At 36.9% G+C, this 15,626-nt stretch overlaps 1 protein-coding gene across 21 annotated transcripts in view; it reads right to left on the bottom strand.

Moving 5' to 3' along the window:
- Elavl2 (ELAV like RNA binding protein 2) overlaps positions 1–15,626 on the bottom strand; it is a 168,747-nt gene that overhangs the window by 32,075 nt on the left and 121,046 nt on the right. For all 21 annotated transcript variants that reach the window (XM_010626989.2, XM_010627000.2, XM_033759156.1 and 18 more), the window contains one exon: positions 7,011–7,114. In XM_010626989.2, the coding sequence (XP_010625291.1) occupies positions 7,011–7,114 (104 nt within the window). The remainder of the gene's footprint in view (positions 1–7,010; positions 7,115–15,626) is intronic.

A 15,626-nucleotide genomic window follows, 5' to 3' on the forward strand; every position in this document is an offset into this window, starting at 1 on the left:
TCTAGAACATATAAAGAACTCAAAAAAATCAGAGTCCCCAAATATAAAGACCTAATTCAAAAATGGGCATTTGAAATGAACAGACATTTCTCAGACAAACAAGTAAAAGCAGCAAGTAAACATATGAAAAAATATTCAACATCACTGATCATTCAAGAGATGAAGATGAAAACAACACTGAGATTCCACCTCACCCCAGTAAGAATGGCTGCTATCATAAAATCAACCAAAGACAAATGCTGGCAGGGTTGTGGGGAGAAAGGAACCCTTCTCCATTGTTGGTGGGAAAAAAACCACTGTGGAAATCAATATGGAGACACCTTAAACAACTAGGATTAGAAGTCCATTTGATTTAGCTATTCCTCTGCTTGGGTATCTTCCCAAAAGAATTAAAGAATCATACCACAGCGATATATGCTCACCCATGTTTATAGCAGCAGAGTTTGTAATAGCTAAAATTTGGAAACAGCCCATTTGCCCATCAACTGGAGACTGGATAAATAGATGTGGTTTGTTTTTTTTTTTTAATAAAGTGGAGTAGTATTCAGCCATAAAGAATGAGAAACTAAGATATTTATAACTAAGTGTATACACATTGAGGACATACTCAAGTGAAATTACTAAGTCACATGTGTAAATACCAAATAGTTTCTCTGGTGTGAAAAACTGAATAGTGTAAATAGGGATCAAAATGTATAATTGACGTTGTGTAATAGGAAGAAAAGATCTAAAACTGTATAGGAAGTGGAATGGTAGGGAAAAGGTAAAGGGGAAAAGAAGATATATGTGAAAAGGAAAAACATGAAAACAATGTTTTTGTAAATGGGGACAGGTGGAGGGGCTGAAGGTAAGGCTGGGGAATGGGGAAAAATGAGAATCAAGATAAATCATGTAAAAGTACAAGATCCCAATGATGAATGTAACTGTACTGTATACCTAAAATGTGCCAATAAATTTAAGACAAAAAAATGAAGTTAGGAAAATATGAATCTAGTCTCTATACTTTTTAAAAGGCAAAGGAATCATTTTATTCAATTGTTTTCAGATTTCCATGCCCTACACAGATATGAACTCTCAGCATCATGGCAACTGTCTCAAAGCTCTGAGAACATGTTACAGGTTTTTTAACGGTGTACTGCACCATTTTACACACATATCAGCTTCCACAAGCCTCTGGCTCCCCACAGTGAGAACTGATTTACACAATGTCTAGTACTTCCCAATAAAATTAAGTTTCACAGAACAATTTACAATGATAAATGAAATCAAATCCCATCTCGATAATCCTGTAACAAAAGGAGATTGAGCCAGAAAAGTTTCCCAACACAAATATTATTATGGCTGTTACACTTTCAAGAGCGATGACAGGAGAAAGTTAAAACTGTCACCTCCTCAGGATAAGATGTTTTATTTCACACTAAACAAGGGAGGATAAGTACTGGATCTTTTTTAAAAAGTTACATCTTTTCTTAATATGCAATTCGGCACAGACCATGATAAATCCCCCCACAGACACAGACTATAAACATTATGTATATAAATTAATAATCTGAGTAAATTAATTACAGATGAACTATCTATTACCCAAAATATTTGTGTCTAGATGTGCTCTGGTTCTTATATTTTCCAGATTTTGGAATATTTGCATACACGTAATGAGATATCTTGGGTAAAAGACACAATTCTAAATACAAAATTCACTTATGTTTTAGCTATACACATAGCCTAAAGGTAATCTTAAACAATACTTCTGATAATTTGTGCACAAAGTTTTATGATGTGAAATCTGCCACTTGTGGAATCATGGCAAATGTACCATTTCAGGTGTTTGACTATCTGATAAAGGGATACTCAAGCTGTAATTTGTTTTACAGACATACAAGATAAATTAAATGTTTGATATTTTTGTCCAAGATCACACAGCCAGTTAAATCACATTATCAAGGTAACTTTGGGAGAGTAAGATTTCAAGAAATATAGTTCTGTATTCCTCCTCTATTAAGGCCCTACTTCAAGCTAAACATAAGTGTATGATATTTATTTATTGAGAAAAGGATAGAGAAAATAGAAAACAGTATAAAGATGAGGCTAAGACAGGAAGATCACTGCAAGTTCAAGGCCATCCAGGGCTACTTAGTGAGTTCAAGGCCAGCCTGAACTAGAGAGAGACCGTTTTAAAAAAACAAACAAAAAAAAATTTTTTTAAGTATAAAGGTATAAATTTAACAAAAAATGAAGGTTTAATTGATTTAAAATTGAACACATTAGCAGGTATAACTATTAATTTTTAATATTCCAATTTTTAATGGAATTTCCCCTATATGCTTAAGTGGTAGTTTAATTATTTTAATAAAGGAATTTCACATTACTGCATAATAATAATTTCTAGGTAAAGATAATTTTTAGCCTATTCTATGCCTGAATGATTTTTTAAATCTATTTAATCAAAATCAAATTTAAACAGTTTTTCTGCTATTAGTACTTCCACACAGGGTTTTTTGGGGTTTTTTTGTTTTTGTTTTTTGACAGAAGAGTTTGATATCTAGGTGCAGTAATGTTTTATTCCTCAAGGAGTTTTTGTTTGTCTGGTTTCAGTTTTTGTAGTACTACAATCAAATGTAGGGTCTCATCAGTGCTAGCCAATTGCTGTGCTGCTACACTCCCAGCCCCATAAACTTGTATTCCGTGAAACAAAAGCTATTTTTCCCGATAAAATAGCTCCATATTCAGGAAAAGTAAAGCTTCCCAGGTCAAGTGTAGAAGAGGGAGTAGTCAGGAGAGGGCAAGAGTCAGACATCCATTTCACTTGTACATGTCATCCAGAGTACTGATGGGGGAAAGTTTACATGAATTTTAGGAAACGAATGATTTTACTTTGCAAATCAACACTTTACTTCTAACCACAAATTTAAATTTGACACCATTAACCTAGACAAAAAGAGAAAAGCACTGTTTTTACCATAAATGTTTTCGATACTATTTATCAATATTCTAAGGCTCCCTAAAAAAAATGAGTAAAGAGACCAGACTACAACAGTCACAACCACTGATCCTCTAGAGGCCACAAAAGGGAGTTTCCCATGGGAACCAGAGGGCCATTGATAAGAAATACCCTCCATACCAGCATACAATTTTTGATACTGCTGGAAAACTTTTTTTTTGGCGGGGGGTATCCTCTGGATGACTGAACTGTACATTTTACACCTTTTCACTGCCCTCCCTAATTTAACCAACATTCTTTTCTTTCAGCCATGTCAGTGCAGAACAGTGTGAGCAAGCTTTAATCCACAGAGCTGCCTCTCATGCAGATAAAGGCTGGCTGTGTGTCACTAACAAGAAAAGATATTTGGACATCTCCCAACAGAAAAAAAAGTGACCTTTAGGAAACGACAGTAACTATGTTAAAGTTTTAATCTGTAAGTGGTATTCTAATTTCTAAACTATACTTCTGATCCACATCAAACTCCAAATATTAATCTACCATCTGAAAAAGTAAAAACCACGTTTTAGCTAACAGAATAAGTTTATCAAGGTAAAGACTAGAAAACAAACTGAGCTCTCTGTACAAATTATCAAGCATACAAAGAATCCACCAACCACTCCCCGCCAAAAAAAGGTATATATTAGTGGTTTCTAAGAGCTAAGTCTTAGACTTAGTGTCACAAATCATCTGGCAAGATTTCTGAATCTTATCTGGACACACTGATCTAATGGATCTGAAGTGGGCCCTAGAATGTGTGTCTCTAACTTACTCCCTTTGTGATTATGACACAACTAAGAACTCAGTCTGGGACAACAGCTTTAGGATTTCACAGTCCCTGAAGGATTTCTGCTTCACTGTCTGCAAAAACACCAAATATGTCTCATTTATTCTACATGCTATTACAAAAAAATCCAACTGGTCTAATGCTAACTAGGAAACTTGAAGAGAAACTGTTAAATAAATAACCTCATGTGATTCACTGTTTCCATATTCCAAAAACAGGGATTTTGTTTGTTTTACTCTAGGTAGTTTAGGAAGATACAAACATTTGTATACTTGTATATAAAGAAGTACATACTAACAAGTCTGTAGCTTTCTGAAGTAAAGCATGGTTTCATGGCAAGAGTTCTGTACAGGTGTTAAGAAGACAAGGATTTGACTACCCTGTATAACCCCACCAGCTTCATCTTTGGGGACAAAGAGCAGTACTTATAAGGCTAAATTATGTCTGGGTCTCACTGACCAGAAAACTTCTGTGGATCTTCAAAGGTAAAGAACAGAGACTTCAAATAAAAGAGAACTTAACTTAACACAAGCTGGGATAACCAGCAAGTCAGCTGCTCAAGGTGTGAACTCCAAAAGATGAAGTGGTTACAATTAAACTGAGTGGAAAAGTGAACACAAAGCATATGAACAGAGGCTGGAAGAAGATCTGCTCCCAAGTGAAGAACCAGACTGACTGCAGTGGAGAACAGGAATAGCACTGGCTTTAAGCCTCCAAAGCTGAGCCAAATGATATGGTAAAACAATAAAATTCTGAGTGAGAAGTTTCAAGAGGAAAGTATTGGCTTATAAGATTAGCCTGATGGTCAACATCAGAATGAACTGAAAGACAGAAAAGGAAACTAAGCATTCTAAGGAATGGAAAGACCTAAACATAAGATTCCAGGGGTGCTTAAAGCAATGAAAACTTAGTACAACCTGGCTCAGGACCTTAATGAACAGGAAACCTAATTGAAAATAAAAACACGGAAAAAGCAAACAAAAACGGTTCCATACACTTTTGAACAATGCCTCGCAAAGAAATCTGGGCCAAATTTAGGATACCAGCTCTTATCTGATATTTTTGAAGGAACCAAGTGGTGGCAGGGAGAAAGTAGCCTGCTGCTTACCCATCACCCCCACTTGCCCTTCAGACAATCAGAGGAGAAGTAGCAGATGTCATAGTACAAAAACCACACAGCACTTCTGTTCTTTTCTTCACGTATTCACCCCAAGCAGCTCGACCCTGAACAGAGCAAGCTGGATCATGGAGAGTAAAAAAACAGTTACCATCAATGGTCTCCTTGAAAGCTGTGGATATTCGTTCAGTGTCAATCTGTTGTTTCCTCTGCATTTCTACCTTTTTTTAAAAAAAAATCTTAGTATAGACAAGATACACAGAAGAAAAAAAAAAACTGATTCACTAAGAACAAAGTAAGCCGATGATTAATTCCAGAACAGAGAAAAGTGTATTTTCTAGGATAAACCATCTCAACCTTTTTCTTCTTAAGCATAACTCAGGATGCCAGAACTAAGACACAGTTGATATTTCCAGGATTGCTGCTAATTTAAGTTAAAGAAGGGGCGGGCTACAAATTTCTGGTAGGACAAAGAATGCATAAAACAGCCAAAAGGTCACTGGACATTGAATGTTTTTTCTAAAGTCATTTAACTGTTGTTTATCAGTACTGTAAAAAGATTAATCTCTTAACACAAAGTATGGAGACATGTGTGCACCATGAGAAAAAAGTAATTCAAATTGAAAAAAAGGGTCAAAACAAATTTATCTTTATCATCTTAGACTGAATTAGAATCTAATTTTTCCTCACATTCTGATAACATAGCAACCAGTTCACTTTTGTATTGAAAGGTCTGTCTTTTCACTGGATGTTTTCTTGATTGAAAATCATCCAGAGTTTCTGGACATCTTATATCAAAGCACATTCAGGAGCCACCATACAGTTTCCCCTGGATGAATTAGAGCTGACAGGAATGTTTCCTATGGACCCATAAATATAAAGAATGAGATGTCAAAACTACCCAGGGCAACAAATCACCTTAACCGACAATTCCAAGAGAAGTAATTTTTAAACACAAAGATGACACTGCATTTCCAGATACATGAAAAAAGGAGCAGAAATCTTCTAGACAAGTCTCTAAAGCAAGATGGATACCACAGTCGACCTTGACTAACTTCCCTTCACCACTTCAGGCTATATTCTAAGATGGCTTCTTAAATCACCAGTGGAAAATAGGTTCCAACTTGAGTTAATTAATAGAAGTTGTCAGGAACACTGTTTTGAAAAATATTTCGGAGCCACATCTAGACTCAATGAGAAAGAGCGCAATGATTGATTGGCAATGTCTGCACTGGGCAAGAGAGAGTGAAATGATGGTACAGGTGCTAACAATTTGCTAGAGGCAATATCCCTCGTTTTCTAAAGGAAAAGACATCTATACTGTAATCTGGGTCAATTTTTTACCCAGATAGAAGCCACATAAGAATTTCAAGAATACAAAAAAGCAGAAAGTTTTCATAAAATTACTTGCTATCGGTCTTGAAAAGAAAAATGTAACAGGAAAAATGACCTGTGTCTCACACAAGCTTTCTAGTCAATCTCCTCAAAAATACTATAAGCTGAATCTACTAGAACAGAAACGAAACACAGCCCGACCATGAAATTCTGCCTCCACCTGTTTTTGCATAGCCTTTGAGCTATGAATGTTTTTGATATTTTTAAATGGAAAGGGGGGTTGTTTTGTGAAACACAAATATTACATGAAATTCATATTTTAGCATCCATAAATAGTTTTATTAGCTCTCAATGACATCCATTCATTTAGGTAGTTGTTGTAGCTACTTTCACACTGTGAGGGCAGAGATGAGAAACTGCGATAGAGACTATACTAGCTTACAAAAAGTCATATTTGTTATCTTGTCCTTTTTAAGGGCAATCTTTGTGCTCAGGACAAGTCTAAGGATCCCTAAAGTTCTACAGCAAATAATTCTCTCTATATAAGGATATTTTAACTCAAAGCCTTCAAAAAGTATTTGTCTAAGACATAGCTGTTCCATCACTTTAATATAAGACTACACATAGTAATCATGAATAATTTCCCCCATTGTGCAACAAATACAAAAACATTACACTGCATTTTTCATAGGAGTATTTATATGGACCCAGATGAAGAAAGAAAAAACTATATATAAATCTTAATTTTTTTAACCTTTGTTCTACATATTTTTTTAAATCTTTAAACATACTTTTATTGTTTTGGTTTGGAGTCTCAATCCGTTCAGTGTGTTGATAGCTTTCTCTGCATCCTTGGGGTCAATGTAGTTCACAAAGCCATATCCCAAGCTCTGCCCTAATGAAAGGGAAGGGTAAAAAGGCATACATTAGTTCTATACCACTGACAGAGATAGACTTTCATTTCAGCATTGAATCTTGTCAATAACATCAGCATATTTCCTCAAGAGAAAATTAATTCTTCCAGAAAAACACATATAATCTTTTTGTTATCTAGTTTCAACTATATTTTCAAGTCTAAACATCCAGTAGAACTCAGTAAGCAGTGCTGTTTGAAAAAACCCACACCTCGGAAGTGTTCTACCACACGTGGCCTGCCTGAGTGATGGTATGTCAGCAGTAAGGCCAAGCCTGCTTTAAGAACAAGGTGCAAATCTCTACTCAGCTACTGAGAGAGCTTAGGGGACGAGGCCTTTCCAGATTGTTTACTTACCCATAAAATGGGAATATGGCAAACCAGGAATCTGTCCAAGAATCTGTCGGCATTCTGTAAACTGTACCTGACACATGTACAGCCTTACAACTACAATTATTTCAAAGTCAAAAATGGTAAAAATGTGTATCTATGGTGATGTCCCACAAAACATTCCAGCCAAGGATGGACCACATACACAGTGATGGTCCTTTCAGATTTTGATTAAGTTGAAAAATTCATATCACTTGATAATGTGATAGCCACATCGCAATGTCACATCACAAACTCATGTTTGTGGTGATGCTGCTGTAAATAAACCTACTGTACCTCCAATCATATAAAAGTATAGCACACACAATTATATGCAGTACATCATGCTTGATAATAATGATTAGGTTACTGTTTATGTATTTTTTTACTATTACTTTTATCATTATTTAGAGTATAATCTTATGAATTACAAAGGCAGTTCACTGTAAACAAGATACTGGGTTGTAGCAATAGCACCTCATACATCTCGTTTTTCATGTCTCTAGTTTGCAGCAAGTGGTCAAGTCATGATTGACCTCTGCCACCTAGGTTTGTGTAAGGATGCTTTTATGATGTTCATAGGATGATAAAATTGAGTAACAATGAATCTCTCAGAATGTATCCCTTTCCTTAGGTGATATATGATTCTATATGTGCATAATTTATCTATACATTGACCTTAGAGAGGATGTCTTAAATAAATTCAATCAAATTTTCTCCAGGGATTTTTATGATCTATATTAGGAAGACAGAAAAATATGAACACAAAGAGATATATGGTGAGAACATTCCAACCAATGAGAACATATGAGAAAGGACAAAACAAAATAACAAAGGCTGAGAGTGTTGGTAAATGCCTATAATCTCTGCACTCTTGAAGCTGAAATAGGAGAACCCACTCGGCACAAACTACAAAACAGAAAGGGAGGGATGGAGAGCCTGCCTAGTAGGCGCAAGGCCCTGGGTTCACATACATACACACACACACAACAAAAGACTGAGGAAAGGGAACTAAAAGTTAATTGAGCTCATTTTGTTGTCCTCTCACGTAAATTCAGAGGCTTTATTTTATTCACAATTCTATAAAAATGTTGTGAGTCAAACCATTATTTTCAACCATTCAGATTTTTACCAATTCAACAAACTTTTATCATGTGTCTACTGTGTACAGGATGCCCTTTTACGAAAGTGTCACAGTTCAACTGTTAATGAGCAAAATTCAAATTGGCAGAACATAACAAAGTCTAAGTCAAGAAACCAGCATATGATGGAAAGAAACGGGCTTTGGAGACAAAGCATGCATGAGTTCCAGTCCTGGCTCTGCTATTCACCAATTGTGTCACTCTGAAGAAGTTATTTAAACTTTCTGAATACCAGCTTCCTCATCTCTAAAATAAGGATAGTAACTGCTACCCAGCAAAGTTGCCAGGTCAGTAACAACACTCATTACTGATGGACGTGGATCACACTAGTTAAAAGAAAATGTGAAGAAAAATAACATGTCGAATACATGTTAAGGAGTTTCAACGTATTCATTTCAAATTAAATCAAGTGAAGACTGTCTTAGTCACTTTCCCATCCTTGACACCCTCAACTTAAAGGAGAAGTCAATTTTGGCTAAAGTTTTATTGAGGATTCAGTACATAGAGGAAGAGCACAAAGGCAGAAAGGCCTAGTGGAAGAAGCTTAGAAGCAGATAGTAGAGGTAGGAACAAGACACATCCTTCCAGGTCACAATCCCAGGAGCCCTCCACCAAGCAGGCCCCACCTCCTAACAGCACATTCAGCTCCCAATCTCATCAATACATCAAGTCACTGATGAGTACAGCATTCCCATAATCCAATCACCTTCTAAACAAATGCAACTTTAGGGGGACATTTTAGATATAAACCACAATATTCCACCCCAGCCCCCAAAAATTTCATGTTCATTTCACATCACTATACAAAAGTAAGAGTCACCAAAATCTTAATGGTTTCCACATTGTTGAAGAGTCTAAATCCAAAGTCTCCTTTGAAACTCAAAGCAAACTTTTAGCAGGTGAGCCTCTGCAGAAACCAAAAGGGAAGCTAAATACTTGTAGTATACAATGGCACTGAATAAACATTCTCATCCAAAAAGGGAAAAAGAGGGGAGACAGAAAGAAATGGGACTGAAGCAAGACTGAACTTCAGAAAGGCACACATTAAATCTTGTAGTTCCTTGTCCAGCATGTGGAAAATGTTGTAACAAGATATGAACACTCCAAAAGGCTTAAGTATCCCAACTCCTACAGCCTTGCTGGATGCAGCCAATATGGTCTCTCTTTTGGGTTGGCTCTGCTGTTTGAATCTCATTTATATCCAAGATGTCCCCCTAAAGTTGCATTTGTTTGGAAGGTTATTAGATTACGGGGCTGCTATATTCATCAGTGAACTGATCCTCAGCAGACAATCCAGATTCCTGGCATGTCCAAGTTCCTGAGTTCTTCACTCTCACAGCTTCATGCAGTGCCCTCTCAGGGGCCCACTGCCTGGCCTCCTAGGCCTTCTTCTGAAATCTGGGTGGACATCTGTATGGCCCTAAATCTTGTGCACTCTTTGTGTTTGTAAAACCAACACCACTTGTAGAACACCAAAGTCTGATGCCAGGTCAAGTAGTACCCAGGGCTTCTTGGATCATGCCTGCAGAGGCCTCTGAGTGCCTGAACGGCTAATCACTGTGAAATAAATCATGAGGAGCCAACTCCCTAGGTGGTCCTTCTCTGGCCCTTCTTCAGAAGGGGGCCCAGGGACTCCTTACTCAAATGAAAGCTTCACAGTTTTACACCCTGGAGCCTGTAAAGGGTGAGGTCTTGCTGAAGCCATCAAGTCATCTTTTGTAAAAAGTACTTGGCTTCTTTTTAGCGCCTATCTTTTCAGCAATCACTCTCCCCATGGTCCCAACCTTGCAGGCTAAAACTGAAAATTTTTTGCATCTGCTTTTTGTTCCTGGTTGTCACTATAGATCTGGATAAGAGAAGCCTACTGTACCCATACCAAAGCCTGAGTGTTGAGATGTTAAGAAATTTCCTCTGCTAGATTAGTCTACTGCCTTTCATCTCAGTCTCCCACAAAGTCTTAGAGGATAGGCAAATTGAAGACAAATTTTTTGACAGGCTGTAAAAACACATGCCCTTCAGTCTAACTGCCAAAGTAGTCTTTCCTCCAAGCTAAAACCTAAGCTTAGATTTTGCTGTCTACATTTTATCAGCATTATTGTGTTCTGAGCATCAATCAGAATCTGCTACCAATCTCTACTTGCTCTGCTGAAGTATTGTAAGCCTCCTTTAGCCTCCTTTAGCATCTCTAAAGCTTTCCAAACTTCTCCAAACCAACCCTAAAGGCATGTTAACCACATGGTCAGGTATGCTTATAGCAATGGCTCCACTCCTAGTACCAAAATCTGTCCAAATAATTTTCTCATTGCTGGGACAAAATGCCTGACAGCTAATAATTTTTTTTGTGGGGGGGTACCTGGGATCAAAGTCAGGCCCTTGGGCTTGCAAGGCAGGCACCAGAACCACTGAGCTAAATCCCCAGCCCGATGTCTACAATTTTAAGAACACAAGTGGCCCACAAGTTTTTGAAGACTTCAGTCCATAGTTGGCTGGCTCCAAGGTAAAAAGGGCACAGCAAAAGGACCTAGGAAAGAAAAGCTGCTTCCATCATGGCAGCCTGGAAGCAGAGAGAGAGGGCAGGAGCCAGGAACAAGAAAACACTCTACCTCCATCAAGTTTTCTTGACAGCACATTCAGCTACTGAACTTACTGATGGATAAATCCAATGGTGAGTATAGTACCTCCATAATCCAGTTATTTTCCAAATACAGGAGATTTCTGGGGGATATTTTACCACTAAACCATGAAAACATGCTGTATACTGGGAAAAGGGAAACACAAACCAAACATATTGAAACATTTTTGTCACAATGCTATTCAATAACAAACTTAATCAGATTATTAATTGTACCATCATAAAAAGTCCAATTCACTGTTCTACTGGCACTAACCCGGCAGCCACATTTTAATAGCTTTTAATCACTGTGTGTCTCAACCTCAGTACACATTGGAATCATCGACAAAGTTTTGAGAAACAAAGTGGATGCCTGGCTCCCACAGTCAACAACTCATTTTTATTAGTCTCTTACAAAGCACAGACATCAGCTTTTTAAAATCCTAGTGTCACACATGTACAGTCTAGTTGGGAAATCACTATTTTAATGGCAGCAATAATCCAAGGCTAGAATGAGGCTTGGGGAAGCCAACAGAGGGACCACGAGCTAAAGATGGTCGGGGCATCTGAAATGACTCTAGGGGAAAGACTCTTACAGTCAAGTGTTAAAGATGCAAGTGTTGATGAAACTGTACAGTAAGTATTTTTTTTAATTTCATTACACTGAAATTGCAATTTATCCCCCCTCAAAATCCCTCCAACATGCTTCAAACATACTTATCCCATCATATGGCCACTCTTGGAAGCAGGTCTGGAAGTCCTCTTTCAGGAGTGTCTCTATGAGTCAAATCAAAAATACGGTGTTCACTGCAATCCAATGGCAAAGCAGGATCATAAAAACATCACGGTACGTCCTCGCCTACTTTATTTACCGGATATGGCAGCATGCGACTTCTGGCTCTTCTGCCAAGTCAGAATGACCATTTGAAAGGTAAATGTTTTGAATTGACTCAGAATGTAAATAACATAACTAAAGATACCTGCGAAAGATGACTTCTAGAACTGTTTCAGAAAGTGACAAGCACAATGTGCTAAGTGTGTTCAAGGTGAAGAGGAGTATTTTATTTTTGGTTTTTTAAGACAAGGTCTGCTATGTAGTTTAGGCTGGCCTTTACCTCACTATGTAGCCCAGACTGGTCTCAAACTCATGGAAATCTTCCTGCCCCAGTCTCTCAAGTGCTGGGATTTCAGGCATATACCACCACACCCAGCTGAAGTGCAGTATTTGAGAGGGATTATTGGCAATGTATCTTTTCCTGATATAAAAATAATTTTCATTTAAAGATTCACAGTATTTTCAATCACACCGCTTATATAAATGGATCCTCTGTGTTAACTATTACTTCAATACACCATTTATGGACCCCCTGAAGTCAGTCTAGGCATAAAAGTGCATACTGGGTTGGATTTCTGTAGAAAAATGAAAAGCCTGTTTTGCTTAGCTGCCTTCCAGGCTGGCCCTTTAGCTCTTACTCCTAAGCATGCTAAGGAACTCAAATGTTTGCTAAATGACTTAGTAAAAAAGCTTTATGGTACTACTATTTATTTGACCAAAGGTATTATAAACACCCCCATCCATTGAATGAGTCTTTGATCTGACTCAGTAATAGTGAACCAATTAAATTTATACCATGTATAAATTATATTCAAATATTTACTCATGAATAACCTCTCCTTCTAAGTTTCTAATTTGACCAGCGACATGAATAGGAAGAATGGCAGACATCAATTAGAATGTGTAACTGATAAGCAAAACTCTGCTGCAATCTTAAGAAAAATAACATAGAAAGCAGTATTTTTAAAGCTGTTGTTAGGATATTAAGTTTAAATGTCCTATTAACACAATGAAATTGGGAACTTTACAGATTTTCATTGTGCAGTGAGTTAGCTACACAATGAAAATCTGTAAAGTCAGAAAATATATATTAGATGCTTTAAATATATAAAGGCATCACAAATAGACACTACTCTCCCCATTCTCACCTTTCAGCTTCATACCAATTTACTATTTAGTTGTAACCTCACATTAATAACATTTAATAATAAGATTCTTCTCTTAAAAGTAGAAAGAAAAACCTGGAGCTTGATCACATCAATCAGATTCTATAAACCAAAAATGAAATTACAAAGTAGTGAAGTCAGGTCTTGAATCCTGGACTCTCAAATGTTGTGCTCTCTTCCCTACTCAATTCATAACTACTTTACACCCAAGTTCAGATTTTTTTTTTTTATTTTGGTTTTTTGAGACAAGGTCTCACTATGTAGTTGAGACTGACCTGGAACTCACTATGTATCCAGGATGGTCTCGAATTCACAGTGATCTTCCTGCCTCAGCCTCCCAAGTGCTAGAACTACAGGCATGAGCCACCACATCTGGCTGGTTTTTTGTTTTGTTTGTACCGGGGATACAACTCGGGCCCTTACACTTCTGAGGCAGGCAGCAGAACCACTGAGCCAAATCCCAGGCCCTCAGATTGTTTCCAATATGCCTGAAATATATAAGGTCACCAGGCCTTTTCTGACAATTTTATCACAAAAAGTACTTCTTGATTGCCCTCTATTTCAAGTTTCTGTACATTCTGTGGACATATTAGTTTCACAATCAATGAATTTCTGTGGTTATTCTTTTGGCAAAATAAATCGCACCTTGTTTATTCAGCACATATTTGTGGTTATGAGTGCATATTTTTAAAAAATAAAAGCATGCTGAGGAACTCAAATGTTTGCTAAATTACTTAATAAAAAAGCTTATGGTACTATGTATTTAACCAAATAAATCAAATACCAAGAAAAAAATACTTAGCTAGGATCCACATTTCACACTTTTCTAACTTATCAGTTATTCACCATCATGAGTCACCAGGGAAGGCTTGGAACCCAAGCATCATTATCCATATCATCCAAATCTATTTTTCAAGCCACTCTGAGTTTAGAATGTGCAAATTGATAATCCTCAAATAATTACTTCTTCAAAATGTTATAAAAAATCTACATTTAAACTCCCAAGTATAATCATTATGGAAAGCAACCTCATTAAAAGAAAATTCTGACCAAAATGACAAAGCTAACTCTCTTCAATAATAAAAGCCATTCAGAAAAGTAAACCTTATCATTAGACGTCAGAAAATTATCCCTGGTAACTGAACATCAAAGAACACAGTCCATACGACTTCCAGCTGTCCTCACAAGCTGACTGTAGGCACATGCTCTTAAGGGTTTAGAATCATTAACCAAGTCTTAGAACTAACAGTCAAGGTAGGGACTCTGGAATTTTTTTAAGGAGAAAGCTCTCTAAACAGTTATACAACCTCTGACTTTCACACTAGTACCAGTGTCTTCAGGTTAATACTATACTTCAGCACACATATTCTGTATATATTGCATATAGATCCCTTTTATTTTGCATTCTTCAATTTAATCTAACATCTCTGCCATAAAGAAGGAGGCTTTCTTCATATCACATAAAACAATCATTTATAAAATACCCCTGGCACAAGGAGTACAGTTCTAAACAAGCTACTTAGAACCATTGGCAAGTGATATATACCATAGAGCTGAAACACTCCATAGGCTCTGAATGGGACCAAGGACCATTGAGAGCTACAAGGGGGTCAAAGCAGGAAAAGCAAAAACAGGAAGAGAATCTGTATAGTGACAAAGTGCTACTGTGGGAAAAACAGTAAATGCCAATTTACCCCAAACTGTGTGTAATTCAAAGCATCAGCCATTCCCTTGCCACCTACATTGCTTTTAACAGCGTACTTTAATTAAAAATTTAATTGCACATTTTAATTAAAAATATACAATCTCCTGGACCTGTTTCATTCAAAGGTCACTTTATTTAGTCTTTTCTATTTCACATTACTACCAATGTTCAGAATATCAAATTATCCCCTCAGGTCTAACACTAAAGGCAACAAACTGCCATAATTTTTATTATAAACCTGGCACATTAATTTTATCCAGCCTATATTAAATTAGACCCTCACAATGTGAAGTAATGGGGACAAAAGAGTCATCCTACATATTTCTTACCTATAATAAGCATGATTATGGAAAGGTAACTATTTGCTATGCCCTGCGGATACAGAAAAAAAAAGACAACATAAGTTCCTCTTCATAAAGCTTATATTCTGAGAGGGAAACAAATCAACAAATCCTACGGCGTAACACAAAAAATAAGGACTAAGGAGAAGAATGAGATGGGGGATGAGAGTGAGAGTGGAGGGAAGCATAGAGCAGCTGTTTAAAAGTAATGGTCAGGGGCTGGGGATTTAGCTCAGTGGTGCCGCTGCCTGCCTTGTAAGCACAAGTTCCTGAGTTTGATGCCTGGTACCAAAAAAAAAAAAAAAAAAAAAAAAAAAAAAAAAAA

This window comes from Fukomys damarensis, unplaced genomic scaffold (assembly GCF_012274545.1).
Source record: "Fukomys damarensis isolate Sample0158 unplaced genomic scaffold, DMR_v1.0_HiC HiC_scaffold_36, whole genome shotgun sequence".
NCBI lineage: Eukaryota > Metazoa > Chordata > Mammalia > Rodentia > Bathyergidae > Fukomys > Fukomys damarensis.